We start from the raw sequence: 27957 nt of genomic DNA on the forward strand, positions 1-27957 counted from the left end.
AATAATCGACATTCTGGCAGGGGTTACTTGTCTATATGCAATCCCCGCTTAATAGATATGTGCTTCGACAGCCTTGAGGGATTGCCTTATGGACGGCAAGCTCATTGTTTTGATCTGCGCAGTCACGTGAACCCTATTCACATTGAGTGCTGTCTTCCAGGTCTACGCAGCAGTGCATTTCTGTATGCGTGTTTAATGATTTTTTTACAGCTCAGTGGACGGGAGGTAGTGAAGCGGGTGCATTTAAGTAGCTCGTTCTGCTTGTCTTTCTATAGGCTTACGCGCTTTTTATGAAGACCTATTATGTAGATGCGTGTGAGTGTTATATAGAAAAGAATACTCAATTCATTAATTCTCCCCTGGGATAACTGGCTCTGTAGTACCCTACCTACCCATTTGTATACAACTATTAGACAACAATTAAAGCTCACATTTCATTCCCTTATATTTGATAACTTGCATTCCTTTTGAATATACCGCCCCTTCATACTTCCGCCGCGTTAGCACAATATCAAAAGCAGCGGACATGCGAATAGAAAAACTGCAGTGGGCTCACATCAATTTTTAGAAATTTTATCAGCAGATATTATTTATACTATGAAGATGAAAAATAAACATGATTGGAAGAAATTAAACTAAAATCAACACAACGCAGCAAAACAAGCCAGTAGACAAGAAATAATTAGAAACAATATCTAAAAAAAAACAATATTTCGTAGAAATCTGGCATGGGCTATTCTGTAAGCAGGCACCACTTCGTTTTTCGCTTTCTGTCTTGAAGAGCACGGCAGCAAATTTTGCCTTTTGGGTGGTTAGTGATTGCTTTTTCGATGACGCTACTGTAAGGAAGGAAAATGCAGTATACCTGCAGAATTAGTTGTTAATCACCTTTGAAGTCATTTTTTTGATGGCTCATAAAAATCGTAAAATACGAAATAAATAGATTGCTTAGGTTGCCTTGCAGGAGGTCGAGTTAACAAAGGAAACACATAGTGACAAAACATAAAGAGGCACTGAATGTCGATGCATGGTCCACGCAAGTTGACAAATAATAATAACATGGAGGGGGATATGGCTCGTTCTCTTGCCATATTCGGCAGCAAAAAAAAAACGAAAAAAAACGCAGAAACATCTCTGGGAGTTTTTTTTTAAGAATGCCTAAGCATTTTGCTACTTGCTCATCTCCACGCAGCCCGGCGTCATCATCAATGTTATGAGACTTCACCCGACCAGTATAAACCGTCATCAACCAATATCGGTCGTTATCAACCTCATCGGACTAGATACGACTCTTATCAACCCTTATCAGCTGTTCTCAACGTTATAGGACTCCATTCGAGCCTTATAAATTATTATCGGCCGGTATCAACCTAATCGAAATCAATCTAACCCAAATCTCTCTTTAGCAGTTATCGGACACAAACCAATCCTTATAATCTCTTATCAGTCTTTATCAACCTTGCCAGACTTGACCATCCATTATCGAGCCTTATCGATGCTTGTTAACCTTATCAGAATTGCTCCGACCATTACAAATCTGTATCATTCTTTAGCACCTTATCCATCAGGGTCGAACCATTATTAATCATGATGAGACCCATATAGCACCTCATGACTCCTTACCACATTGACTGCTTATCTGTTTGTGTTGCGGGACGAGATCCGCATGTGACCGCAGAGATCAGTACCATTCCGGTCGGTGAAGGAACGCTTCCATGAAAGGCGAATCTTGCGACCACCAAAACACATCGGGGATGTGCCGCGTTTGGCATTGATTATTCGCCAAATCAGAATTTTCCTTATGTTTACAAAGCACCAGGTCGGCTGTACATGTGGTGCTAGAGATGGCTTTTATTCCGTCATCACCAAGTCTTTCGACAAAACTTTGATAGAAACTATTCTATGACATTTATTTTGTACCGCCGGTCCAACACATTCATTGGTTAAGTTATACTTATGCTCTGCAAGCGCTCTGCAAGAACTATCAAAAACATAACTTCCTCTCACAGCTTACAGTATCAGGTTCCTTCCTTTGAAAACGACAATCAGTAATACACCATGTGATTTGTTTACGCCATTAGGACTCAGTTCATTATGGAGTAGCCGCATTATCGACAGACATGTCGAACCACTTCTGTAGACGATGCCTGCCTTTCAAGAACAGGCTGCTCAAGTTTGTAGAGCGGTTGGCACCTTTGTTGCCGTTCCTTAGTGGATTCTGCATCTGGACGCTTGTGTTTGCTCAGTTATTGAACTTTGTACTGCATAGCACATGTACATTTCGTTTTCATGTGTCTAAATGTGACACAACTAATTTGCGCGTGAAACTACTCATAATTCCGTGCAATAAAGAAAAGAAGACACTCAGACACTCGGTAAAACACTCGGCTTCTCAGCGTGGGGTGGTATGTTCGAAACTTTTCAACCTTTCTCCTTTCAATTTTTTTGTTTTGTCTGATACGTTAATTTCTTCATTGCGATTGGTCTTACACGATATACGGACGGACCGACGAACGGGTTTCCTCGTTGGGTCAGCATAGAAATGCTTACGTATTTAAAACAATTCAGCTAGTGCACTATGTTTACGGGTCGCTTGCTTTAACGTTATTTTAGTCACGTTTGCCTCTTTCGTTATCTTAAACAGGACGTAATCAAGCCAGAATGCTTCGAAGAGCTAGATTTGTTTACATTGCTTTGCTTCAGCAAGCACCTAGCAACTTGAGCGCGACCCAAATAGTTACCAAACTTGCAAGGGAAGCGCAAGCTTCGCCTAGCTCCCTCCTTAAAGGCTTCCAACTGAGGTCCTAAGACAGACACTATGAAGTCTCCTAAGACAGCTTCTAGAAGTATTATGCATGACCTAGTGCTCTTCAAGAGCCACTGATCCGTCATTGTGCATGCTGTTGCTAACTGTAGGATATACAACTTCAGCGCGTACTGCAGTCATTGCGGAAAGACAACAAAAGGCACACAGCTTGACAATAGAGGACTGTGCTTACACAGTCTTACACAATACACACAATGCTTACACAATAGAGGACAGTGCTTACTATTGGCTAGCAAATGTTACTTAGGAACCCAATGTTTACGCCGCGAGAAATGACTATCCTCTCTGTCTTGTGTAATCATACAGTCAGTAGAGATTGCACAAAAACTGGTTATCTTTAACGACTCTCTAGCCGCCCTCACGACACAAAACTCAAACGCGTTAAATACACGCTTCGTACGTGAAACCCTCAAACAACACACAGAGCCCAGAGAAGCCGAAAACCACGCTTTAACGTATCAGTGGATACCAGGACAACGCGAAATTCCTGGAAAGAGTGCAGCATACGCTGCTTCAGAACAGTCACACGAAAATGAATATACAACAAATCTGACTATGACTCTGCCAACTTTAGCAGAAATTCATGGTTTGATTTGAGATCGAAATTGTAAGAATTATTCTTCATGGACCTTTCGACTAACGTGCTACTTCCTCAGAGTTCAGCGGCAAGATAAAGTTCGTCAATTCATTGCACCGTTTACGGCTAGGCGCAGCATACAGGCGCCGCTATTTAGACAGAATTCAGCGCGTTACTAGCTATCAGTGCAATCGCTGTCACGCTGATGATACAACGCATCCTTCTCGAGCACCGCTGCACGGTACTGCAAAGTGGAGACTAAAGGCTGAAATAATCTAGTTAGATCGTCGACTGTTATGCCTGAAAAGAAGATCTCTTCGGCAAATACAAATTATATATGTTCCTAGCTCGGGACACTGTTTCGTATAATAAAGGTTTCTCTCTCTCTCTGTCTCATTCAAAATGTTCATGTGTGACCCTACTATTATAGTTCTTCAAATAACTGAGGCCGCCTATATGAGCTTTAGGATTGATTTTGTTACACGTAGTTTTGTGTTTGATGTATAGTTACGTGCAAGTACGTCAGCCGTCTTGTCTGCAAAACTGTCAACCTGTGTGCTTGTTCTCGGACTTACTTGTGTGCTTTCACTTGCTTACGTAACTCTCTGCGTCTCTTAGTGTCCTTGTTCTCTCTTCTAATTCTTCCTTTACTCCAGTTTGAAACTTCGGATATGTTTATGATATTTGACTGTCCTCAGTGTTCTTCAGTAGTGTTGGTGCTTTTAGTTTTGCTACCTCAGCATAGATGGGTAGCCCATGCGAAGAAAAGCTGCAACCTTTCCTTCAAATTCGTCCCAAATAAATAAGAGGCAATCGAAAACATTATGAAGTTTTGTTAAGAGACTTCTTTGGTGACAGCTTATTTCCATGGCTCGCACAGGCATAGACTTGCACCCTTAGCGACGTAGTGATCCTCGTCACGTTGGATCTCTTAACACAGTTGAATTATTCTTCACAAAGTTATGTTGGCACCGAAAGCATCGTGTTGCCAAATGGGTTGGCTTCTAACTGCTGATCGATGACACACTTAAAGAGACGCCTATTCAAAGATCGGCCTGTGTCTTCAATCTCTGAATCCTTTAACTGGAGGAAAGAAGTTGCAGTTCACACAGTCGCAAGAAAGAATACAGGACACAGAACGCACTACTTACGAATGCTTTACTGACGGTAAGGGGGACCTGTTAATGAAGATGTAACTTCATTTTGAGTTCTAGTAAACTACTTAGCCCAACCTTCGATTATTTAATATGCCTGTTTTATGAAAGCCATATTGTCACATTCAAGACAGAACAAAAAAAGCATTTTAAACTGCGGTTAAGTAGAAACCTCATCACCGCGAAAGATTGACTGCTCTTCACAAGACGCGTCCTCATTGCGTCCTAGCTTTCCAAGAAACATGCCAGCCGGATGCCACAACTTACCCACATTATCGAGCGTACAACCGCACCGCAACGTGAGTTTTCCTTGCAGATAATAGATATTATGTGATGTCCTCACCTAATGTCTCGATCCTTAGGCCGAACTTATGAAGAAGAATGGCTACCCGGTGGAGACGTATGAGGTGACCACCGATGACGGCTACATCCTAGAAGTGGACAGGATGCCACGAGGTCGGTCAGTCAGCTCCAGCGCCAATGGCAGCTCGCGGCCTCCCGTGCTCATGGTCCACGGCGTGGTGTCCTCAGCTGCAGACTGGGTTCTGAACAAGCCGAACCAAAGCGCGGGTAAGAGTTTGATGTGTGAACTTCACCTCAAGAAGACGTTCAGTGACTTGCGATGACAAAAAATGAAGACACTGTTTTAAGCCAACGCCGTCTGACCGAAGCAGTTAGTTGAACTAACTTCTCTAATGTCACCCCGGGGATGCAGCAACAAAATCTAATGGAACTAAGTTCAGTAACTTCGGTGAGTTTTATTCTGGGAAAATGTTTAGTAGTACGAACAGCTTTTTCTCGATTTTCGAGATGTTTTCTCTGGCTTATATTTATTACTTTTTGTGCGCACTTAGAGTTTGACACTAGGAAACACACATATAGGCACCTGGAACGTATGAGACTTCTGTGCTTGGAACGTACTACAGGTTTAACGGTCAACAATAAACCTTTTAGGCTGGTGTTAAAAAAAGAAGTTCGTTTCGAGCTGCATCTATAGTATTTACTTCTAGTCACGCTGGACTCAAGGTAAGCTTGTACTCACTATTCCACCAGTGTATCACGGATGAACTGCACAGCTAAAGACAGTTCAGAACAAACGGCTTCTCCGACGCCAGCCCTGGGCAAAATTTCATTAAAACATCACTCCTCTGTGCTCCTATTAAGTCCAATTATGCGGAATATCATTGTACGTGCCTTACGGTACGAAGGCAGTAGAAGTATTTCACAACAACCCGTAGCAACCAGTAGCACTTTCGTTAGATTTGAATAAAGGATTACGGAGCAGACTGGCCTACGGAGCGAAAGCTAAGGGGCTGACGAAGATCAAGAGTATCTGTAATGTAAACATGCTGTGACGAATACCAAGCACTGTTAGCAGATGAATGGACAGCTAGGTCGAAAATAAACAGGGCCGCACCAGGAATTAGGGAATTAGTGCACCTTTACTTCCTGTCTGCTGTGACGTAATCTTGAAAGGTTCAGAGCTGTCTTACTCGCCCTGGCTTAGCACCGGCACCTTTCAACCTAATATGCCGCCGACGGCCAGGGACGCGTGAGATCCTATAGTACCGCCAATTTTCGGGCCTATTTGTCTCGGCATGTGAGTTGCATACTCATTAGCGCAGTGCCACTGTTACGGCGGCCACCCCGTTGCCTTAAGCAACTGACACCCTTGATTTGTTCTCATGAGCGTCCGACTAGGGTGCCTTATGTCGGGATTTGGGCCATCCCACAGCAGGCTTTCTAGTACGTTGCTGATTGTTTTCGCTTGATGAACAACTCAAGCCAGGAAATGTTGGTAGGAGACGAGGGATTGGTATTACGGGTTAATATGCTGAGAGCCCAACGAAACACTGAAGTCCGACTTTTTTTTTGTCTTTTTACACGGCGTTTAGTGGCAAGGAACGTCTTGAGTAGCCCGCTATAGAGCTTGTTCCACGTACCTTAGCCGACGAACAAGCTCCAATAGAAACAGTGAACAATAAGGTGATTTCCTCTCAAAGAAGCAAAAGAATAAATAGTAACTTGCAGTTGAACGTTGCCCCGTACACGGTTTACACGCAATGCTTCTTTTGCACAAAAAAGTTCTTAGTATTATTGCGAAACATTACGTAGAAATCCCTCAGCGAGGTCATGCAATGTAGTTTCATTTTTCAGTTCACTTGAAAAGAGCAATTTTTCGCTTACAGTTCGGTGAAATAATGCTACGATCTTAAACTAAACCAAGCATTGTCTAGGTTATTCGAAATTAACGAGGATATGTGTATCAATTAGTTAATAAACCTCAAAATAAAACAACTTTATTGTTAAGCGAGCAGTGTGAAGTGATAAGATGACCTGGAAGCTTGAAAGTAGGCATTCTCTATTTTCTAAGTAGCAAGGGTTCACATAAGCTAAGTCGCCTGACTATGCAATAACGCGTGGGGTCCTGGGTCCTTCGGACACGAAAGCCACATCAGCGGCAGCAATGATCGAAGCTCCGCCTCCCTTCGCGCACCAGAGGCGCAGATACCTCGGAGCTGGCTCGTACCTGTCACCTCCACCAGCTCCTGCTCTCGCAAAGACGGTAAACATGCCTCGACCAAAATAGGGGCGCTAAATTCATCTAAATCAATGCCAAACTGTTTCTATTGCATTTCTGCAATCAGCCGTCCATATTTCCGGAAAAAACTTTTCGGACCCCACCCACCTTCCCCGTCTACCACGTGACGTCAACGAAACCGCCAGAACTCCTTATCTGCTGTGATGCGTACATGCCGGTTACGCGCGATTAAACCAAACAAGCGAAAAACAACTATTTCCTTTTCTCCATTAGCCCTCCGCTAATGGTGAAAAATCTATCGGGATGCGCTCACTTTCACTGACCATCTCGCAGTGTGACAAAACGGCGTATTCTCACAGTGTCAAAGTTGGTCTACGCAATAAAAATGCATTACACAACTGAACTGTTTATTTTTTTTTAAGGGGGGGGGGAGAATAGCCAAAGGTCGCCCCGCTCCATAAGAAATAAAAATCGCCGCTGCCGATGCCTCGGGGCACTGCCTACTCGGAGTTATCGGGGAGAGTCGATTTATTTGCGTTCAATTAAAAAAAAAGTCCGTGGCAGTGGAACGTTATTGGGCCCTTTCGACACGCATAGGATTTCGCTCTGCCAACTCTTCGTCGCTGAGAATCCCTCTTGGTGGAATTTTTGTTCTTCGGTTACGCGCGTTCCCATTTTCGATCAGCCACTGCAAGCTAAACGAGGCCAATGGCGAATCGCAGATGTCGGCACCACATCCGTCATCTGGTGATCTACTTTCACCGCGCTAGCTCGGCCCCATTGAAGCTATGCACGCTTCTGCGTTTTCATCGCCTCTCGTGATCCAGTTAGACAAATAGAACCTGTCAAGGTAGGATTGTCATTCGCTTATAAAGAAAACAAAAATTACCTGCCGTAAACGTGTAGAGATTTTGATTGGACCGTTCAAACAACGCTGCGGGTCACCACCCGATGATTGCGTGGGCGGTTACGTAAATATGACATCATGAGATCCGAATAAAAACAGACTGGAATAGTTTGACGTTACCGGATCCTACGTGAGCGTCGCTTCTATTTCACGAACCAGAATAGCCAGCGATAGGCGGTGCTACCTTAATCTAACGGAAAAAGAGAAGCAATAACGTTTAGTTCCTAAACGCGCAAATAAGGAAAGATTGTGTAATGCTTCGAACCTACGATAATTTGCCTTCGGTGACATCCAGTCGTTTTTATTTTATCGACAGCCTCTAGCAACTCCCAACTTCAGTCCTTCACATTTACTTGGAATCATTCCACTTCATTAGTACGTTAACCAACTGGTTGGTTGATTCAAAAATGGGTGCAGTTCCACCCAACGTGAAAGCTGTCGGAAGTGCGAAGCAGCGATTCGCCAGTGCTGTTCTTGTGTTACTGTGGTGAGTACCTTGTGTTTATCTTGTGTTTAATTGTGTTTTGATTTTGTTTTTCAGTATTCTTGTTCGTATAATTTTACTGCGTTTAGATTTTTTTTGTGTGTTTTGCTTTTCTCTTTCCGTGTTTAGGTTTTCTTTTTCTGTGTTTGACTTTTCTTTGTCTGTTCTTTTCTTTTCTTATGTTTAGCCGTTGTTTCATTTCCTTTGATTTTGCCTGCTTGAGGTTGACTTTAGATTTGATCCTTTTTGTAATTTTAGTACTGCAGGATTCGTTTTCTTTTGTTGTTGTAGAGCCTTGACTGCTGCCTGACGAAGATGGGCACTTTCCCTTCGTTGACGCATGGCTTCTGCTTCACGTTGTCACACAGACGAATCACCCCTCCGGCGTCGCTGTCTTTCGCGAGAAAGCGCCCGCTGTCTCTCGATCCGTGCCACCAGTTCGGCGTGCATGGCGGGAAAGACCGGCTCTTCGTTCGCAGGGTCTATTCAGAGAGGCTGTGGCGCCCTCTCTTGACTAGTTTCAGTATCATTCTGGATGCCGTGGGGCCCAAAGGGATTGGACGGAGGAGATTCCGGGCCCCTAAAATGTTCCACACTTAAAATTTAATTGATTGATCGGCTCACTGACTGACTGACTGATTGACTGACTGACTGACTGACTGTACACTAACTTTCTTGCTCTCAGGATTCTTGATGGCTGACCAGGGGTACGATGTCTGGCTCATCAATGCCAGAGGTACACCTTACTCCAACTACAACGTGAAGCTGTCTACGAAGGACCGCGAATTTTGGGACTGGAGGCAAGCGGAAGTAGTTGATCACGCTGTCTCTTAACAACAACATTATTACGTGCGCGCGCACACACACAGGAAGAAGAAAGTAGAGAAACACACCGTGAGCACTGGATGCAACATTTCTTGCACAACGTGCACATAGTTTTACCGGTAGATAGATGGCAGCCATTGTGAGTGGACGCATGTTGCGCCACTACAAAGCAAATTGTTACTTCACAATTACGATGGCATATTCCATCTGAGCTGTTGTATGAGGAGTATACGATAAGTAGAAGACCCTTTTGCGGCAGTAATACACGAAGGGATGAATCCACGAAGCTTTTCGCTCGTAAGTGGTCATTTCTTGGCCTGGTCACCTTCACTAGTATGGGCAACAGCAAGACTGTCTAGAATTTTCTCTTGCAAATTGTTCAAGTTTTAGCGCTTATTTTGAAAACGGCCTCAATTTCCTTGGGATTATAATTTGTCTTCCTTAAAGCACTGCTAAAATACATTGCTCCGCATAATTGAAAAATATATTGAAAATAATGTAACGCGGCACCAGGTAGGCGAGTACCTAAGGCACGTAAGACGTACTGCTCTCTTAGGCTGTAAGGCTTGCTGGAGAGGTTGGGAAAGCACTGCCTAGTGTGGCAGTGCATACTTTGTTGTAATCCGTACGAACTTTTGAAGGGTTTGAAGGAAGTAACGTTATTCCTTATGACGGGACAAATCGAAGAACTTTGGGTGACGCCTTTGTCCTGCAAGCAGTAAATGTAAACTACTAGTCTGATGATGATAATGGCGGTGACGTGAAACGTGGGATTGTACGAGCTTTCCTCACTAGAAAGCAGTCGTAGTCGTGTGCAAATAAGGCATCTGTCGATGTAAGAGAACCCTGAATTTTACTTCATTATCACGCGTATGCACTGCGCCAAGGTCACTCTATGATCGATTTCCCACTTTCATCTGGCTTCTTTGTTGACATTTAAGTCCTTCTTTGTTTCACACGTATAATCGTAGTACGTACTATTTATGTGCCAGACAGTGTTCGCATATTCCATACGTTTTTTTTTCTTTCTGTGCCATCTTTTGCACTACTTTATAAATATTTCCAAGTCGCCTGATAACTTATTCTTGTGAAATGCGCTTGAAAAGTTTGAGAACAAGTTAAGGGCCGCGCAAAGAGAGATGGAACGAAGATTCCTAGGTATAAAGTTAAGAGAGAAAGAGACCGGTTTGGATCAGAGAACAAACGGGTATAGCCGATATTCTAATTGACATTAAGAGAAAAAAAATGGAGCTGGGCAGGTCATGTAATGCACCGGTTAGGTAACCGTTGGACCATTAGGGTTACAGAATCGGTACCAAGAGAAGGGAAGCGCAGTCAAGGACAACAGAAGACAAGCTGGAGCGATGAAGTTAGGAAATTCGGGAGTGCTAGTTGGAATTGGTTGGCGCAGGACAGGGGTAATTCTATGATGATGATCATGATGATGATGATTACGACGACGAAGACGACGACGACGACGACGATGATGATGATGATGATGATGATGCGTTCTATCTACACGAACACAATCTTGGGGGCACACGTTCTCATTGCGCTTTGCCTATCTTGTTGTATTCATAGTTTTGAAGACATCGGCTATTACGACGTCGCAGCCACAGTCGACTTCGTCCTGAATAATACTGGCCGGTCGAACCTCAGCATCTTAGCCTGGTCACAGGGCTTCACTGAAGTCCTCGTGCTTCTTTCCTTACGGCCCGAATACAATAACAAGGTAATAGTGGTTGCTTATTTTTTCCAAAGGAAGGGAGAGCAAACCAAGAGGAAGGGAAAATGTAGAATAATTAGCACGAATAAGCCGTGGGCCACTTGTTTACGAGGTCGAAAAATCTGTGTTCACAGCACTTGGATTATGGCAAAATAAAATTAGTGCTGCGCCCACTTTGTCTGTCGGTCACGCGGTGTCACAAAACCACGAAAATTCACTGCATCAACGTGACGTGTATGCAATGAAGGCGCATTATGATGCCGAACGGAACTGAACTTCTTTTTTTCGGTATAACCGAAGATTACCCCGCTCTGTAAATAAAAGATCAACGCCACCAATCAGTCCGACATTGACTACTTGAACCTACTGGGGAGAAGGAATTTATTTGAGTTTAATAAAAAAGTCAGTCTACACCTAATCGGCAATATCTACGAAGATTGCACGGCTACCTTGGTTCTCCACAAGAAAATTAGAATATTACCTGTCAAGAAAACTGTCAGGCAAGGAGGTACAATCTCTGTAATGCTATTCAATGCATGCTTAGAAGAAGTATTCAAGTATCTGGACTGGGAAGGCTGAGGAGTGAGGATAAATGATGAATGTCACTACTACCTGCGGTTCGCAGATGACATCATCCTGTTCAGCAACATTGAGGATGAATTGCAACAATTGGTTGAGAACCTTAACCGAGATAGTGTGTGAGTTCGAGCGAAGATTAATTCGCCAGAAAGGAAAGTTCAATGGCCTGGTAAGGCCATTGTTCAAGTTCAATGACCTGGTAAGGAAACAAGAATACTTGACCACCGATTAGCTTCTAGAGTCTGTGCAAAAGCACGTTTATTTAGGTCAGTTACCCACTGGGGACCCTGATTATGAGAAATTAATTTAGAGAAGGATAAAATTGAGTTGCAGTGCCAGCAGGCATGTCCAAATTCTGACTAGAATCTTATCACTGCCACTGAAAAGAAAAGTGTACAATGATTGCGCTCTACCGGTGCTAACATATGGTGCAGTAATTGTGAGGTAAACAAAGGGGCTCGAGAAGTAGTTAAAGACCTAAAAAAGCAATGCACCGAAAAATGTTTGGCATAACGTTAAGAGACAGGAAAAAAGTGGTGTGCACCAGAGGGCAAGCGAGTATAGCCGACACTCTAATTGCCATTAACAGAAAAAAATGAAGCTGGGCAGGTCATGTAATGCATATTGTAGATGACCGGTGTAAGATTAGAATTACAGAATGAGTACTAAGGGAAGGGAAGCGTCGTCGAGGACGACAGAAAATTAGTTGGTGTTATGGAGTTAGGAAATATGCAGACGCAACTTAGAATCAGCTAGCTCAAGACTGGAGTAATTGGAGACCGCTGGGAGAGTCTACCGTCCTGCAGTATACATAAAGATAAGCTAATGAGGAGCGTAATGCTGATGCTGAAAATTAAAGGGAAAGAACACGCCTGAAAAACATCCACACCCAGAAAATCAATCACTCCAAAACGTCCATCGACACGCGGACTCTCCCCGACATACTTACCAACTAGCCTAACAGCAAGTTGTTCTAAGACAGGCCTTGAACATAGTCCATGTCCACCCGGTGGACTTCTAGGTACATCGTCTCTATCACTGCTTAAAAAACACAACCAGGTAACAGGACCTTTACAAAATCACTAGACACAGAGGAGGTGCGGTGTCCCCCTCCCCCATCTTCTAGTTTGCTTGGGATGCTCTGCTATTACGCTACTGTAGTAGGTCAACACATCTTCCTCGTTATCGTTTAAAAACAATGCAAATCCTACACCCAATCACAAACATTGATAGATAGTTGATTGCTTTATCATATAGCTGTCGACCACGCAACTACAGTGGTTTGCTAGAATTTCTTGAATGTGCCATATTCCATAAGAGAGAGTGAGCTTGTTTACTTGCTGCCGGGTCTTTTACAACACGCACGCCATTTTTACTTCCCACCTTCTCTGCCCTATTATGCCATGGCGTAAAGCTTTCGACATGTAGATAGAATGCAGCTTCCACTAATCCACCGACGCGGTGAAACCTTTTTGATCACTTGTCAAACGAAGCGGGCTCTGTGTACAATATACATATTACATCACAGGTCACTGTTGTTGCCGGTTACGCCCCAGTCGCCAATATCACGCACATCGAAACGCCGCTGACTTTATTGGCTCCGTTTGCAGAGATAATTAAGGTAAGACGCAACTCTTCTTTTTATATGAGTGTGTTTATAATCGCATTATTATGTCCCCAACTTCATTAAGTAGTTACCGGAAGTTTGGTTAATTAAGTGCTGTTGTAGGTGTTCATCCTGCAAAAGCAGTTGTCAAGTATATTTAAATATGTACCGTATGCTGGTATATTGCAAGTACGCAGTTATATTACTTCGGTATGTAATGGTCTTGTTTTACTCATGGCAGCGCTGTAGCGTTACAGATTTCTGCAGTATACGGCGGAATATCACCAAATGCTCTTCAATATATATATCCACAAGTTAAGGTTTCTTTACCATGGATGTGTTTAGAACACTCCTGTTTCATAAGCGGTTGGAATGCGTTTGAGTAACACACCCGATCAGTTAATCGAACTGCAGACCAAGCTGAGCTCATTGATGGTGGAATCTTATTGCATGCGCATTTTTCTTTATTTACAGTGCGCTGCGATATATTTTATTTTCCTCAATTACACTGAATTCATCCTGTCGCCTGTATGCAATGCCACGCTTCGTTTTACCAGATGAGCATTAGGAAGTTTTACCTTGCCCACACATTTGTTAGCGTTAGTGGAACACCGCGTTTCCGGCAAGATGCAGGTGGTAACAACGATTGTAGCGACCGTCGGTATTTCGGCGTCTAACCTGATAGCACGCGAAGCTAATACTGCCGCTGCAGTGACTAACATTTGCTCTTTAACAAATGGTAAAACTTAGTAAATCGTTACACATATCGTCGCAAGCTGTCGCCACCAGCTTTGCTACTGCCAGTTTTAGTGCGTCCGCAAATGTAATGCTGTTTGCGGAATTCCGGGTTCTTGAAGAGGTAAACGGCAGCACCAACGCTACTAGCGACATCTATTGACGTAGTGTCTTTCTAGAGAACACAAAAAAACTAATACCTTAATGACCTAAATATTATTCTTCACTGCTGGTCAAATGGTTGGTAGCGACATAATTATTAATCTGCAGTACTTTAATCGTTGTTTTCATGACAACAATAATACAAGAAAAAAAGAATTTTATTTAGACATCGCACTTGCACAAGAATTGTACCTAAGGGATGACATGTAATTAAGTACTCGCAATCAATTACACCTTTTGTTTATTTTGTATTTCAGCGATTACCTTGTTTGCACGGTGACGCTCACTGTAATTCAATCACATTTTTCAATAACCAGTTACATGTAACCCATGCTCAGTTATCAGCTTTTAGTGCTCAAATTTGACGAAAACTACAGTCTTCAAAGTGTTGAAAGCACGTAGATAGGTTTCCGCCTTTTCATAATCAGCGTCTTGCACCTACGCCTCGATCACCTGAACGCTTACCTTTTTTCTCTTTAAATATTTGGTTTTAACTGCCAAAACCACTTCCAGATTATGAGGGACGCCGTGCTGGGGGACCCCGGAAATTTCGACCACCTGGCATTCTTTAACGTGCACCTAAATCTAAGTACACGGGTCTTTTCGCATTCCACCTCCATCGATATGCGGCCGCCGTGGCCGGGATTCGATCCCGTGACCTCCTGCTCAGCAGCCCAACACCATAGCCACTAAGCTATGGTGTTGTATACGTGAGTGTATACGTGAAATGTATACGTGACTCATATAAATGCATTTTTGGCGATTGTAACACACGAACAGTATTTTTAGTGCTGAATATTATCGATCTTTTTTATTACATTGCATTACAGATTTGGCCACCTTTTCACGTAACGCGAACGTTTGCCGGCGTCAGTTAAAATTAGTCGTTGAACGAGTGAAGGGCGCCGGCAATGTGCCCAGTGGATATTGGCTGACAATAGAAATGGGCCTTCGATGGCTCGATTACGACGGACACTTCGGACGTGCATGCTGGAGCATTGCCTATGTAGGACTTTTTTCAGTTTCAGTTGCCTACTGGGAGCTTCTCCCCCTAACCCCAACAACAATGAAGCGCTGTGCTTCACTGAGGAGCCAGACAGCGAGAACATTGACAGTGAGAAACCATGATCTTGTTGTGTTGGTGGCGGGTTGTAGCATTAGGCAGGTTTCGCATGGTGATCGAGGCCGACAGTTGCTTTCCCTGAGCCTCTTTTATAATTATCCTGCAGCGTGTCACCACGCACCAGCATATCTTGGGAAGGCGAGGATACTGGAAGCTTCTTTTCGGGCCCTAACCTACCCTTCAGCGAACACAAGGTGTTGCACAAACGTTAGCGGAAGAAGGTGCTTTTTTTGCAGGTTCTCAAACAGAGCGGTCCTATCATCTCAGTATTTTGGGCAAGGCCACAAATAGTGTTCGACGTTGCCTGTCTCATCGCATACAGTAAAGTTGGAAGAATTGACACTCCCAGTCATAAATAATCACGCCGGTGTATTAGCAGTTTTTATCGTTTGAGCAAGGTTTTCGTACGTTACAATACATCTCTCTCTACTTTACAGTGTCGTCACACAAGTCTTCACAAAGAAACAAGGGAAGATTAGCGAAGAGAATTTTGAAAACGAGCTCGTATTTACGATCAACATCTTTTGAAAGGCTATAGAGGACGCCTTGCAAGAGCGAGTCCAGCTAGTTCTAGTTACTGTATTTTTGCAATGTTAATAAAACTATGCTGTAAAATACCGTTAATGTAATCGATTACATTTTATTGTTCAATTACCTTTGCAGGGCGGTAATTGGTAACTCCATTCAATTGCATTTTTTTATATAAGCAATTGAGAGTGTAATCGGTCACTTTTTTTTTCTTTGACATGTACAAGCCTAATTTAGACAAAACGCCACAAGATGCCGCTACCAGCTTTGTTACTGCCCGCCCATGGCGCCGGCAACCTAGTCATCTAGTGATGACAATAGCACAGGAATGTCTTTTTTTAAAACTCATGAACCTTTTATTTTTTCTCTTCCGTTACAGGCTGGCATCGATGTCTTCACAATGGGCGCACTGCTAACGTCCAGCCTGCTTACCAAAACTTTCATTGGCGTGTTCTGCAACACCCCTTTACGTGGAGCTTGCTTCCTACCCATCCAAATTGCTGTGGGCGCAAGCAGTGAGCAGTTGAATAGGGTGAGATGGCTAGGTGCTTCCCATTATGAATTTACACTTTTGGAACAAAGAGAGTGTCGGAGAGCCTTGAAGAAGGTTGGGGCAGTTTACTTCAATGAGGTGCCTTCGAAATTTTCGAACTGCTCAGGAACCTAAAGCTTTATTACCACATAGCTCAAACTGCCCGAAGAAGCTCCCAAAGGGCTCTTTTTCGAAAGTAAATCAAACTGTAATTGATAACTACTCTGTTTCAGAGATTCGATGTTTCAACAGCGGCGCCCATTCGGAGGTGCCCATACAGTGTGCTACCAAGAGAAGGCGTTAGGCGTCAACATGTTTTTAGGTAGAGATATTTCACCTAGCCGTCATCCTCCCATCATCACACTCTCCCGCCCCCGCCAGTGCTCGTGATTGGCTGATTGCGGAGCCGCGGCATGTCAAGGTGAACACACTGATCGCCATTGCACTCTCAAAAGGTTCAAAAATTGTTCACGAACCATCGTTTATGTCAGCACACGCATGAATAAGGATATATTGTAGGAAATACAGTTTCGGAACAAGCGTTGATAATAAATGTAATATAACAAAGCCTAGAAGCCATTTCTTTTCCAACGCACGTTGAGAGGCTTGGAACTTTTGGGTAGTGTGACTAGACTCCACGGATGCGAAAGCGTAAAGTGAGACGAGGGAGGGGTGTGCCAGAGAAAAAGAAACGATATTCAACATTTATTACAAGTTTCGTTGATGTAAAGGCAGAGAGAGAGAGAAGGAAATAAACTTTATTGCTAGACCAGGCTTCTTGAACCCAAAAGTGGGCGGCCTCCTCAGTCCAGGTAGCCATGGCTTGCTGCCGCCCCCCAAACCCTGTTGCCAACCGTAGCTGGGTGTCAGGGTTTTGCGTCACCCGCAGAGTGTGCCTCTGGTCTTCCGATTCTTCCTCTGAATCCGCTTCTTCCTGCATGTTATCGCCTGGTGGTGATGATGATTGTGGTACTTCGCGGTTATACCTGCACTCCAGCACCTTATGGCGCAAGGCGTTGGGCGTGTCCGGCAGGCAGAACTTGCAGTCTCGCCCGTAGGTACCCGGATACATGGCGTGCACCAGTGTTCAATGTGGGTAGGTTCCAGCCTGGAGTCTTCGCCACGTTACCGCTCGTTCCCTACTCATCGTCTTATGCGCGGGCGGGTAGAGACGCCTCTGCTTTCTGCAGTGCGCAGGGGTATCCGAGTACTTCTTGGATATCCGTTCATCATCCTTGCCACAGTCGTTGGTCCGTGTTCTCTGTGTGTCGGAGATGGCTCGGCGTGCATGATCGCGAGCCGCGGCGTGCGCCGCTTGGTTTCCCGCGAGAGACTCGCGTCCCGGTGTCCAGTGGGTTTGTACTGTTTCCATCTCGGTGTTGGTCAAGACCTGAAGTGCTGCCTATCCGATCCTCCCGTTCGCATACCTTCTGCATGGTTCTTGCGAGTCCGTCACCCCGGTAACCAGGGTCTTCTTGCACGTTGCGATGGCCAGGGCTATGCCCAGCTCTTCCGCTGTGCTCGTGCCCTTGGCACGTATGAATGTCGCTGTAAGTTGTTCGCCCTTATCGTCGACCATGCTGATTGCAAATCGGTCGTTAGTTCTGTACGCAGCTGCGTCCATATATCTGACATTTTCTTCTTTGCTGTTGGTACGTTCCAGTATAGGCTTGAGCGCCTGTATTCTCGCCTGTTTCCTTTCGTTCTCGCACTCGGGATGCATGTTTCTGGGAATGGTAGTTATGTGTTTCGCTTCTCTCTGATATCGTGTGGGATACGCTGTGGTAGGTGCCTTTCATCCTCGACTTGGTAGCCCAGATCTTGGAGCAGGGCTCTTCCCGTTTTTGATATCTTTAGTCTCTCCAGTTGGTTGACGTTGTGCGCTTCCACAAGCTGTTCCCACGTGTTGTGAGCTCCCATTTTGAGTGCTTTCACTGTGGACGTGGAGGGAGACCGGCCCAATGCAATATTGTAGAATTATCTGATGAGGGTGTTTACTTTGTCTCGTTGACAGTCCTTCATGTCAACGTATGGGGTCCCGTAGATGAAGACGCTTATGAGCAGCGCTTGTATCATTCTCAAGCAGTCTTCCTCCTTGCGTCCATGCCTTTTGCTCGTCACTCTTTTGATAAGGTGGGTTATTCGTTGCGCTGTGGTCCGAATTTTTTGCAACTCTGCTCACCCGGCCCCTTGCTTTTGAATCAGGAGTTCGAGGATGCGGTGCGTCATTACCTCCGGAATCATGATGCCTCCCACCTTTACTTCCGGGTCTGGTATCTGCTGCGGTTGTCGGCCTGTTGTGCGCTTCCTTAGCACGAAGAGCTCTGACTTTTCTGGAGCGCACGTCAGTCCACATACTTCCAGGTACTTCTACGTTGTGTCAACCGCTTCTTGCAGAGCGTCTTGCTGGTTACCTGTCGACCCTCCCGTAGTCCAGATGGTGAGGTCGTCAGCATATATTGCGCGACCAATCCCTTCTATTTGCTTCAGTTGCTTGGATAATGAGCTCATCGCCAGATTGAATAGTATCGGCGAAATGACGGAGCCTTGTGGCGTTCCCTTTCGCGGTATGTCGAATTTCTCAGAGCGCAAGTTGCCTATCCCCACTGTGGCTGTCCGTTCTTTCAGAAGAGCTCTGATGTAATTATGTATTTTTTTCGCAGTTATATACATTGGGGTGTTGCAGTACGACTTCCTATGACACGTTGTCGAAAGCCCCTTTCACGTCAAGTGCGAGGAAGGCTCTTTTGCTGTGCGTGTCCAGTTTGTCGATGACTTTTTCTTTGATCTGCAGTAACACGTCTTGTGGGGACAGGTGAGCCCTAAATCCGAACATGGTGTTTGGGACCTGTCCCTTTCTCTTCGATATGTTCGATCATGCGGTTGTGCACCATGTGCTCATAGAGTTTTCCAGCACATGAGGTGAGGGATATAGGTAGAAGGTTCTGCACGTTGATGGGCTTGTTGGGTTTAGGTATCATGGTTACCTCGGCATGTTTCCATTCCGGTGGTACTTTACTGTGTTCCCAGCACTCGTTTATGTATTTTAAGAGTGCGTCCACAGAGGGTCCGTCAAGGTTCCGGAGTGTCTTGTTTATTCTGTCGTACCCCGACGCCGTATTGCGGGTGAGCTTTCTCAAGGCCCTCTTGATTTCTGCTTCTGTGAAGGGCCGATCCAGTTCCATATTTGGAATGCCTCGATACTCGTCAAAGTGCGAATCTACAGTTATGTGCCGCTCTGTACCGAGGAACTTCATCCCTTCTCTAATGTCTCCCTCTTTCCCCTGGTGGTTGTGTATGAGTCTCTGCACTTCCTGTCTTGTGGGGTTCTTGTTCTCCTTCTTTCATAGAAAAGTCTTGAGTACCGGCCAAGTGCGCTTGCTGCTTCAGGTCCCTTGAAGCTTGTGACATGTTTCGCACCAGTTCTGCCTTTGAAGTTGTTCAGAGTACTCTTGCGTTTCCTTGATCAGCTTGGAGATACGAATTTTGAGTTTCCGGTTGCACTTGTTACGCTGCCAGCGTTTCGCGGGTCCCCTGCGCACCTCCCACAGGTGGAGTAAGTGGGGGTTGACCACGGGGGCGTCTTGCGGCAGTTGGATTGTCGTCGTATGCTTCTCGGCTTTTTCCACGACTCCTCTGATCCGTATTTCCATGTCGTCTATCGTCGCATTAATGGCGCTCTCGTCTTTGCGAAGGGCCTGCCAGTCCGTAATCTTGACTTTTCCGATCTTCATCGTCACTTTGTGGTGCGGAATGATTGTTTGCACTATATAATGCTCGCTACCCAGATTCTCGCCCATGCAGCTCCACTCATAAATTTTGAGTCCGTGTGCGAATGTGAGGTCGGGGCTGGTGTTTCTAGATACACTGTTGCGGATGCACGTGGGTGTGTGCGGGTCGTCGAGTAGCGTGAGGAGGTGTTGTGGGGTACGTTGTGCACACCTCCTTTTTTCTTTCAGGTCGCATATTCCCAGGCCACACGGGGAGCATTAAAATCACCAACGACTATCAGTCCGTTACCCATGCTAAGCTTCTTCAATTCTCGCATTAGCTTGTCTAGATCCTTTAGGTGGTCCTTTGGTGGGCTGTACGCATTTAACACAAAGAGGCTTTGCTGCTGTTTTTTCTCGGGTACGATTTTGACGAGGGTGTGTTAGATGTCGCATCGTTGAGCATTGATGGCCTTCTTGGTCAGGATTGCTGTCCTAGTCTTACCGTCGGTGACGTGAGTAAGGTAACCACTGACCTTAAAGTCTTCAGCTTCGGTTTCTTGTACATGGGTCAAACTGCGTGCAGAATTACGCTAGGTTGCTTCTCTTACTTCGGACAGAATGAACGTTCGATTGCCAAATTTTCAGCCGTGGGTATTTCTTGTAGTCATCTTTCTCTTTAATTAGCCTCGCGATCTTGTTCGCTTAGGGTCTTCATGATCTTGGCTTCTCTCGCAGGGTACTTAGGTTCTTGCGAGTATTATATCTTTCTTCAAGCATGTAGATGCATTGACGGAAACTTTCTTCCGATTGTGTCATTTTGTTCTGTAGGGCCTGAATCTGGTTCTCCGTTTCGCTCTTGAGAGATTGGAACCCAATCTGTATCATTTGGGTTACCATGTTTTGCATAACCTGTGTTACCGTGGACATTGTGGTTTTCATCATGATGGTCACGCTGGCGTTGATGCCGTCTTCAAGTGTCTTGAGGTCATTCTGGTTTATCACGGCTTGGTTCGACAGTGTTGCTGGCTCTGGTCGTGTTGCTGAGGATGGTGGTGGATTAAGGTTGGGGTAGTGGAGTTTGCGATTGCTGCCCTGTTCTCTCCGTAGTTCTATTTCTCGCATGAGGTATTCGAGCTGTTTTTCTGTGCTTGCTTCCTTCTCTAGTGTCTCCTTCTTTTGCTGTTCCAGCTCTTGCTTCAATTCATCGCTATGTCTTCGTAGAATCATTATTGTGATTCCTACGTCGAGTGTATTGTGGTTTGAACGGCATTATTTTCCCTCGACGTATGATTGTGCCCTGTGATGACGTTGGCCCAGCTTACTTTGCGCTGGGTGTTGTGTTCCACGCCCGTTGCCGTTATTCGGGGGATGCTCTGTTCCTTTTCCCTGGATCTCGATCCCAACTTGGATCTGGATCTTTTTTTCTGTTCGGTCTCATTCGGTGACTGCAGCGATGATGGCATCGTCATCATGTGCTCGTTGTCGTTGGTAGTTACTACGCTGGCCTGGCACCAGAAGCTTCTCTGTCTCGATCTTGACCGCTCCCCGACTCTCAACGGTGGCGGGGCCGGTTTCAGCTTTCTTCGACAGTCTCTACTCGCCGTTTGATGGGGCATTCCCCAGAGCTTACATTTCGGCTCGCATTGGCGGTTGTCTGAATCAGCGTTGTGTTCTCCGCAGTTGTCACATAGTTCATCGTTGGGATTAGGGCAGACGTCTTGTCTGTGTCCTATCTGGCCGCAAGATCTGCAGTACTGGACTGACTTTCTGTAGCGTCTGCAGCGGGTGAGCGTACATCCCACTTTAACGTAGAACGGCACGTGAAGGCCCTCGAAGGTGATCACTGCCGACGTCGATCTTCCTACTAGCGTACAGGATTTTGCACTTGTTGGTCGTTGCTAGTAGATCTACTAGCTGCTCGTCGGTGGTGCCTTCCTCTATTCCGTGAACAACGCCACTGGCAGTGCCAGCAGTTGGCTTGAGGTACGGTGTAACTTCACATGTTGCCTGTCCTATTTTGATGCTCGTTATTTACGCTAGTTTAGGTGCGCAGTCCTCTTCTTCAGTACTTGCAAAAATTAAGTTTTGTTGCCACTGCGCCTGTATGCTCACTTTGGCGTAGAGCTCCTAGGGTGGGACTCCGCTTGCTTGAGCTAATGCTCTTGCTATCATTCTATCTTTCCAGTTTGATACTTTTATGCCGGCTTTAGGTCTGTACGCAATCTTGTAATGGTTGTGTGGTAGCAGTGGAATCGTTGGCCAGCGAGGACGTGACTTGTTCGTGTTGGTTGGGCCCCATGGCTTTAGAAGAGTTTGTTGCGTTTTCCATCATTCGTGTTCTGCCCCTTGCTGTGTTCGTATGAGAACTCCTTCTGCGTACTCAATGTTGTGATGGATTCTTTCTTCTTTTGATGTCGCGCTAGTAGCATCACCCATGGTCCGGTTTTGCATGGTGTTTTTCCGCTGTTGCTGTCGAACAACGGCTCCGTGTCATTCATCTCTGCTTCATTATTTGTTATTCCTGCTACGGAGTTCGTTCGGTCAACTTCCATAGCGCTTGGTTGCTGCTACGTTTGAAGAGAGAAAAAAACATTTAAATGCCGTTGTCGGGCGGCCCGGCGTGCACGTGGATATCGAGGCACGAGGCGCAAGACGCCTGGCCCCGGGCAGCGGGGCACGGCAACCGAGGATAGGCTTAGCTGGGCACGGCCGTCGCCTTGCAAGTTTCAGGAATAGTACTTGCGTGAAGAATAAAGTCACCTCGGTGTGCGTGGTCTGTCTGAATGACGTTTCTTGAGCTGAGTCGAATGTTGCGGACAGTCAGGCATTGCGAAGGGGATCCGCAGCAATTGCAAGCTGAGTCGAGAGCACATGTATAGCCAATCTGCTCGGTTGGCCCTCTTCTTTCCAAACTCTTGAGCTCATGTCCACTTGCGTTTCGGCATTATGCTAACCGATTCCCACAACACATGCGTGACAAGCAAAACGAGTTGAAGACGGCGCCGTCGGTTCACTTTGGCTTGACTGTGGCTAGTTAGCCAAGGCATTGTGAAATCCATAGTATATAGCTGGATGGAGAAAGTTAGGGGCAGTAAGTGGTCGTGCGCGCGATCTTATAAGGATTAGGAAAGCGAGCCGTTCGCTTGCTCTCGCGCAACTGGTGAAGATTATGCTTTTGCTGACAAAATTTAAGGCCATTCGGAGCAATCACGCGAGGACAAGCGAACAGTTTGCTCTCCAAGGCAATATGAGATCGCACCGTAAGTACTGCTGCGTCACATCCCAGTGTGTTTATCTGTGCCACCTACCTGTAAGGTATCCTTAAAAGTGGTACCAACATACCTTAGGAAGTGCCCAGCCGATTCAGCCCCACGGGGTAGCCATATTAGAACAACGCATTGTCCGGAGAGGTTGAAGCGGGACAAATTAACTGTACCACACGTAAGCAGTGGTACAGCGGGAGCACGCAGATAAAGGTCGGGCGTGTCCCGTCTAAATCGGCACTTCTGGTCACCTCACCCTTGGCGGCACTAGCGGGGCTGTATATAGGAGGAGCATTAAATTACCAAGGGAACGAGAATGGGAGAATAGGGCTACCTTGAAACTTACCTAGGGACGTCGGGCGCTTAATGAAGTGAATTTCTGAGCGTGCGAGAACACTTCCATGCGGTAATCGTGGCTGCGAAGAGTCTATAGAACCATCTCCTCTGCGTCTTACTCTCCTACGACCACCAGCCTCTCTATTTTCGTACAGCGTTAGAACACCTATAGACTCAATAACATTCTCGGTGGCAAAGGTCCTCAAATCGTGGCCACGTATGTCAGATGCCCAGAAAGCGTCGTGTGCATCACTGCAGTTCATAAAATCGGCAGTCTTCAGTGTACTTTGTAGGCTTCCTTCACCAATCCTTATTGTAGACTATTCGACAGACCATTGTGTAGACTTGATTTTATGCGCAACCCTGTGCAGAGGCGCCCTCAATGTGCGCTTTCCTTTTTCCATCACTCACTCGAGTTTTTCTTGTGTAGGGTAGCAAACAGGAGGTAGGTCTGATTGATGTCCCGGCCTTTCCTTTTGCTTGTATTTCTCTGGCGAATCGCGCATGCACAATGCCCGTCACAAGAAGACAAGTTGACGCACTACTGCACACACTATGTATGCACGCAAGCACTATGTGTCCGCACGAACGTGTCAAAGATGCTATTGCAGTATGAAAAAAGCAAAAAAACCTAATGTTCATCAAACCTTGAAGTCGCTAAATAAAGCCTGCACAACAGGAAACATTTAAAGCTGCTTTTGTTGTGTATAGATCCTGCCCGACACTTCTCCAGGCGCATTTAAATGTTCCCAGACAAAAAAAAAAATCACGCAGGTGAAATACAATGTATGACTTAAAATGATGCGAAACTCGTTTGATTAAGCGATGTAGCAGCACTTGGAAATGACTCGAGCACAACCACGTGGCTTTTACCTGAAGGCGATAGGGTTGAGTGCCCGGCTATACATGAGCTACCCTGGCTTAGTGCATGTGAAAGTGTAATCTAGACTCGTGTTTTCTCTTTCTCCTTCGCCCTTTCACTCACCCATCTTTTCCATGTCTAGGGTAACAACATGGGCAACGTCTAGTCAACCTATGCGCTGCATACGTCTGTCAACAACGGAAACATGCTTCCTCTTTGTGTGAGAAACGTCAGAGTCCCATTAGAGCACTCGCTTAAAGCAGTAAAGAACTATACTGTTCACTTCATATTGTCAAATTACCGTTATAACCCGAGCGTCACCCAAATTAAAGACCCTGTTGGTGTTTAATTACTTTGATTTCGTCGCAAGGAATCCCAAATTTCTCTTTTCCACATGATATACTATTATAACACAGCTCTTCGTTTCATATGGATCCATCCAGCTGCGTTTCTTTCAGCCCGTCGCGACCATGAGCATAAGGTCAACATACCTCGGATAACACCGCCACTTGTTCAAATTCAGTCTTTCTGCCAGCACCCAATGAATAGAATAATCTACCCGCACGAATAAAAGCATTCGAGGGCCCCTTCCTGTTTAAACTTTCATTTCGTTTCATTTATTTACCCTAAGGGTCCAGAATCGGGCAATAAATAATTATAACGAACATGCAATGTAACGTAATGACCAACAAATGCATTGAATAACATTATCTAGCACCGCAATCCTGTCTTTGTTATTGCATAAGTTTACATGCATAGTTATAATAATGTTATTTTTAAATTGCAATCATGCATTTCTATATTTTCATTATTTTATGCGTGTTAATAAGAGTCGCATATTTTTTTTCCATTTTGTTGTATACTACGGCGCTTCTAAATATGCATTTTTGTTCATGTCCTGCATTTGTAGTTTTTTTCTTCACTTTTCGTTTGTTTTTCATCGCCTCTTCCCTCTAAATTGTGCTCACATGTACTTTGAGCAATAAATATGAAAAACCTCCCTGCTTTTCTTTCCTTCTCTTTCTCTTGGGTTACGTCATCTGATGCATAGACACCTAACATCACCAGTGCTTACAGTTTATTGTTTTTTATCACCCATTAAATCATTTTCTTTTTCAGACGAGAATTCCCGTTTATATTGCACATCAACCAGAAGGCACGTCGACGAAAAACATTGTTCACTATGCCAAGGTATGGAAAATCGCGAAGTGTGCGTAAGTTCTTAAATTACAAGTTATTATTTAGTTGCTCATCATCTTTTTTGAACAGCAGTATATAAAAAGTTAAATGCAGGAGGATGTTTCAAGCCCACAGTGTGCAAATCTATTAATCACCTTTTTTTGTGCAAGCCAATGGACCTTAGAACCATGCAACTAAACTGAAATAAATTTTCACCAAGTGAACCACCCTCAGTCCTTGCAAATGTTTGTCTTAAAGTTAGAGTTTGACTTAATGCTTGTCATGGTTGAGATTACTTTCTGTGCTTTTATTCCATATCAAGAATTACAGAGCCAGGAACTTCAACCGCTACGACTACGGCTTTCTGGAAAACCAGAAGCGTTATGGCCAGGTATGGTACCCAATTGTGAATTGTGCACATAGTAAATCTTGTACGAGAGTATGCATTGTATACTTTCAAACCCATACAAAGCGCATTTCAAGCAGGCTTTACCATCGGTTCAACTGCACTTTTCGTGTCCAAACAACTTGAAAAGCAGAACCGCTCTTATCAGAAAACTAGGCAACCCGTTTTAACGATATCTGTTGCATTTGCGAGACAGAGTGGAATTCTCCAGGCTGTAGGGAGCAGAAGTTTGATCAAGGTTGATTTGGTTCTAAAATGAATGCCAGAATCGACGTTTAAAAAGTCTGAAGCCAGCAATTTACGAATTGGCAACTGCACACTAAAAAGAGATATCGCAGAGCTGCCAACTGCACTTGTCAGAACTGCTGAACATGACAAATGTAACATATAAATTCACAACTAGCTAGCTAGCTCTTTGGTTTTACGCATAACAACCACGATATGATTAAGACGCAGGCCGTAACCCGCATAACCCGTAACCTAAATTTTACAGTATACCTAATATATTTACATCGTTGGACAAATATTTCACAAACGTCTTACATGCAAATTCGTGGTATGTTTCAAAGTGGTGTAAAATACATTAATTTTCCTGATCTTAACGGGCTCAATAATTGCTCCTTTCCAGAATTTTATGTTTGCTGCTGGTTTTTGGAGTTGTACACTTCATGCTTCTTTTTTTAAAGCTTTATGACCAACAGTGCTCGTGAATAATTGATTTCCTGCATGAAAGCTCTGTTCGGCACAGTGGGTAGATTTTATTCTTTTGTAACAAATACTACAAACCTAATCAAACACGATGCTATAAATGCCGATTGAGATTCTTACTTTCACTGTGTATGTGCTCCTGAAGTATGATTCTTAAAATATGAATTGCCGAAAGGGTGGTTGGTATATAAAAAAGTGTTTACTTCCTAAATCAACATAAATACATGTGAACGTAGAATATTGTACGGCCATGGTGGCCATGCAAAATACGACAAATAATTTTGTTGTATGGCAGGGGATCACAGCTAAATCTATGGCAATTTCCTTACTGGCCAAAAATGAAAGAGACACTAAAGTTCCCATTTGAAGTTCTCCTTCATTTATGATGTCGGTCGTTTAGTGTTGCCGCATTTATGGTATTGTTTCAAAAGTGATAGCCGCCGACACGCTTTTCGAAAAAAAGTTTTCATTTTACTGTGTACTATCGTATATGTTTCCGCACGTATTAACCTATTAGAATTGTTCGAGAACCGCTTACGGCGCAAGTTTCCAATGGTCCTATTACATGTATGTATGAATGTATGTATGTATGTATGTATGTATGTATGTATGTATGTATGTATGTATGTATGTATGTATGTATGTATGTATGTATGTATGTATGTATGTATGTATGTATGTATGTATGTATGTATGTATGTATGTATGTATGTATGTATGTATGTATGTATGTATGTATGTATGTATGTATGTATGTATGTACGTACGTACGTACGTACGTACGTACGTACGTATGTATGTATGTATGTATGTATGTATGTATGTATGTATGTATGTATGTATGTATGTATGTCGTACATCCGATGGTAAATGACATTGTTGTTTGTAATAATTATTGATCCACCGTTTCCTGCACACACTCTCGATCTTGCAGGCCACGCCTCCGCAGTTTCCACTGCAAAACATTCGCTCTCGGATAGGCCTTTTCCGAGGGCCGTCCGATAGGCTGGCAGATCCAACGGACATAGACGACCTGGTGAAGCGGATAGGCAATGTGGTTGCCCTCAATTACTACGTTCCGCAGCAGACCTTCGCGCACCTGGATTTTGTTCTGGGATCCTACGCCACGGACATCGTGCACGAACCAATGATACAGTTCGTGTCCAAGTACGCTGGCAGCTGA

General features: G+C 44.6%; 1 protein-coding gene across 1 annotated transcript; it reads left to right on the forward strand.

Moving 5' to 3' along the window:
• The first annotated feature begins 4925 nt into the window (after positions 1-4925).
• On the forward strand, positions 4926-27957 carry LOC135919688 (lipase lipl-1-like). The gene is made up of 8 exons (XM_065453536.2): positions 4926-5128; positions 9177-9291; positions 10898-11048; positions 13150-13242; positions 16155-16307; positions 25601-25672; positions 25983-26051; positions 27709-27957. Exons 1-8 carry the CDS (start codon positions 4930-4932, stop codon positions 27955-27957), a joined length of 1101 nt encoding a protein of 366 aa, XP_065309608.2. The 5' UTR covers positions 4926-4929.

Source organism: Dermacentor albipictus, chromosome 10 (genome assembly GCF_038994185.2).
Source record: "Dermacentor albipictus isolate Rhodes 1998 colony chromosome 10, USDA_Dalb.pri_finalv2, whole genome shotgun sequence".
NCBI classification, from domain to species: Eukaryota; Metazoa; Arthropoda; class Arachnida; order Ixodida; family Ixodidae; genus Dermacentor; species Dermacentor albipictus.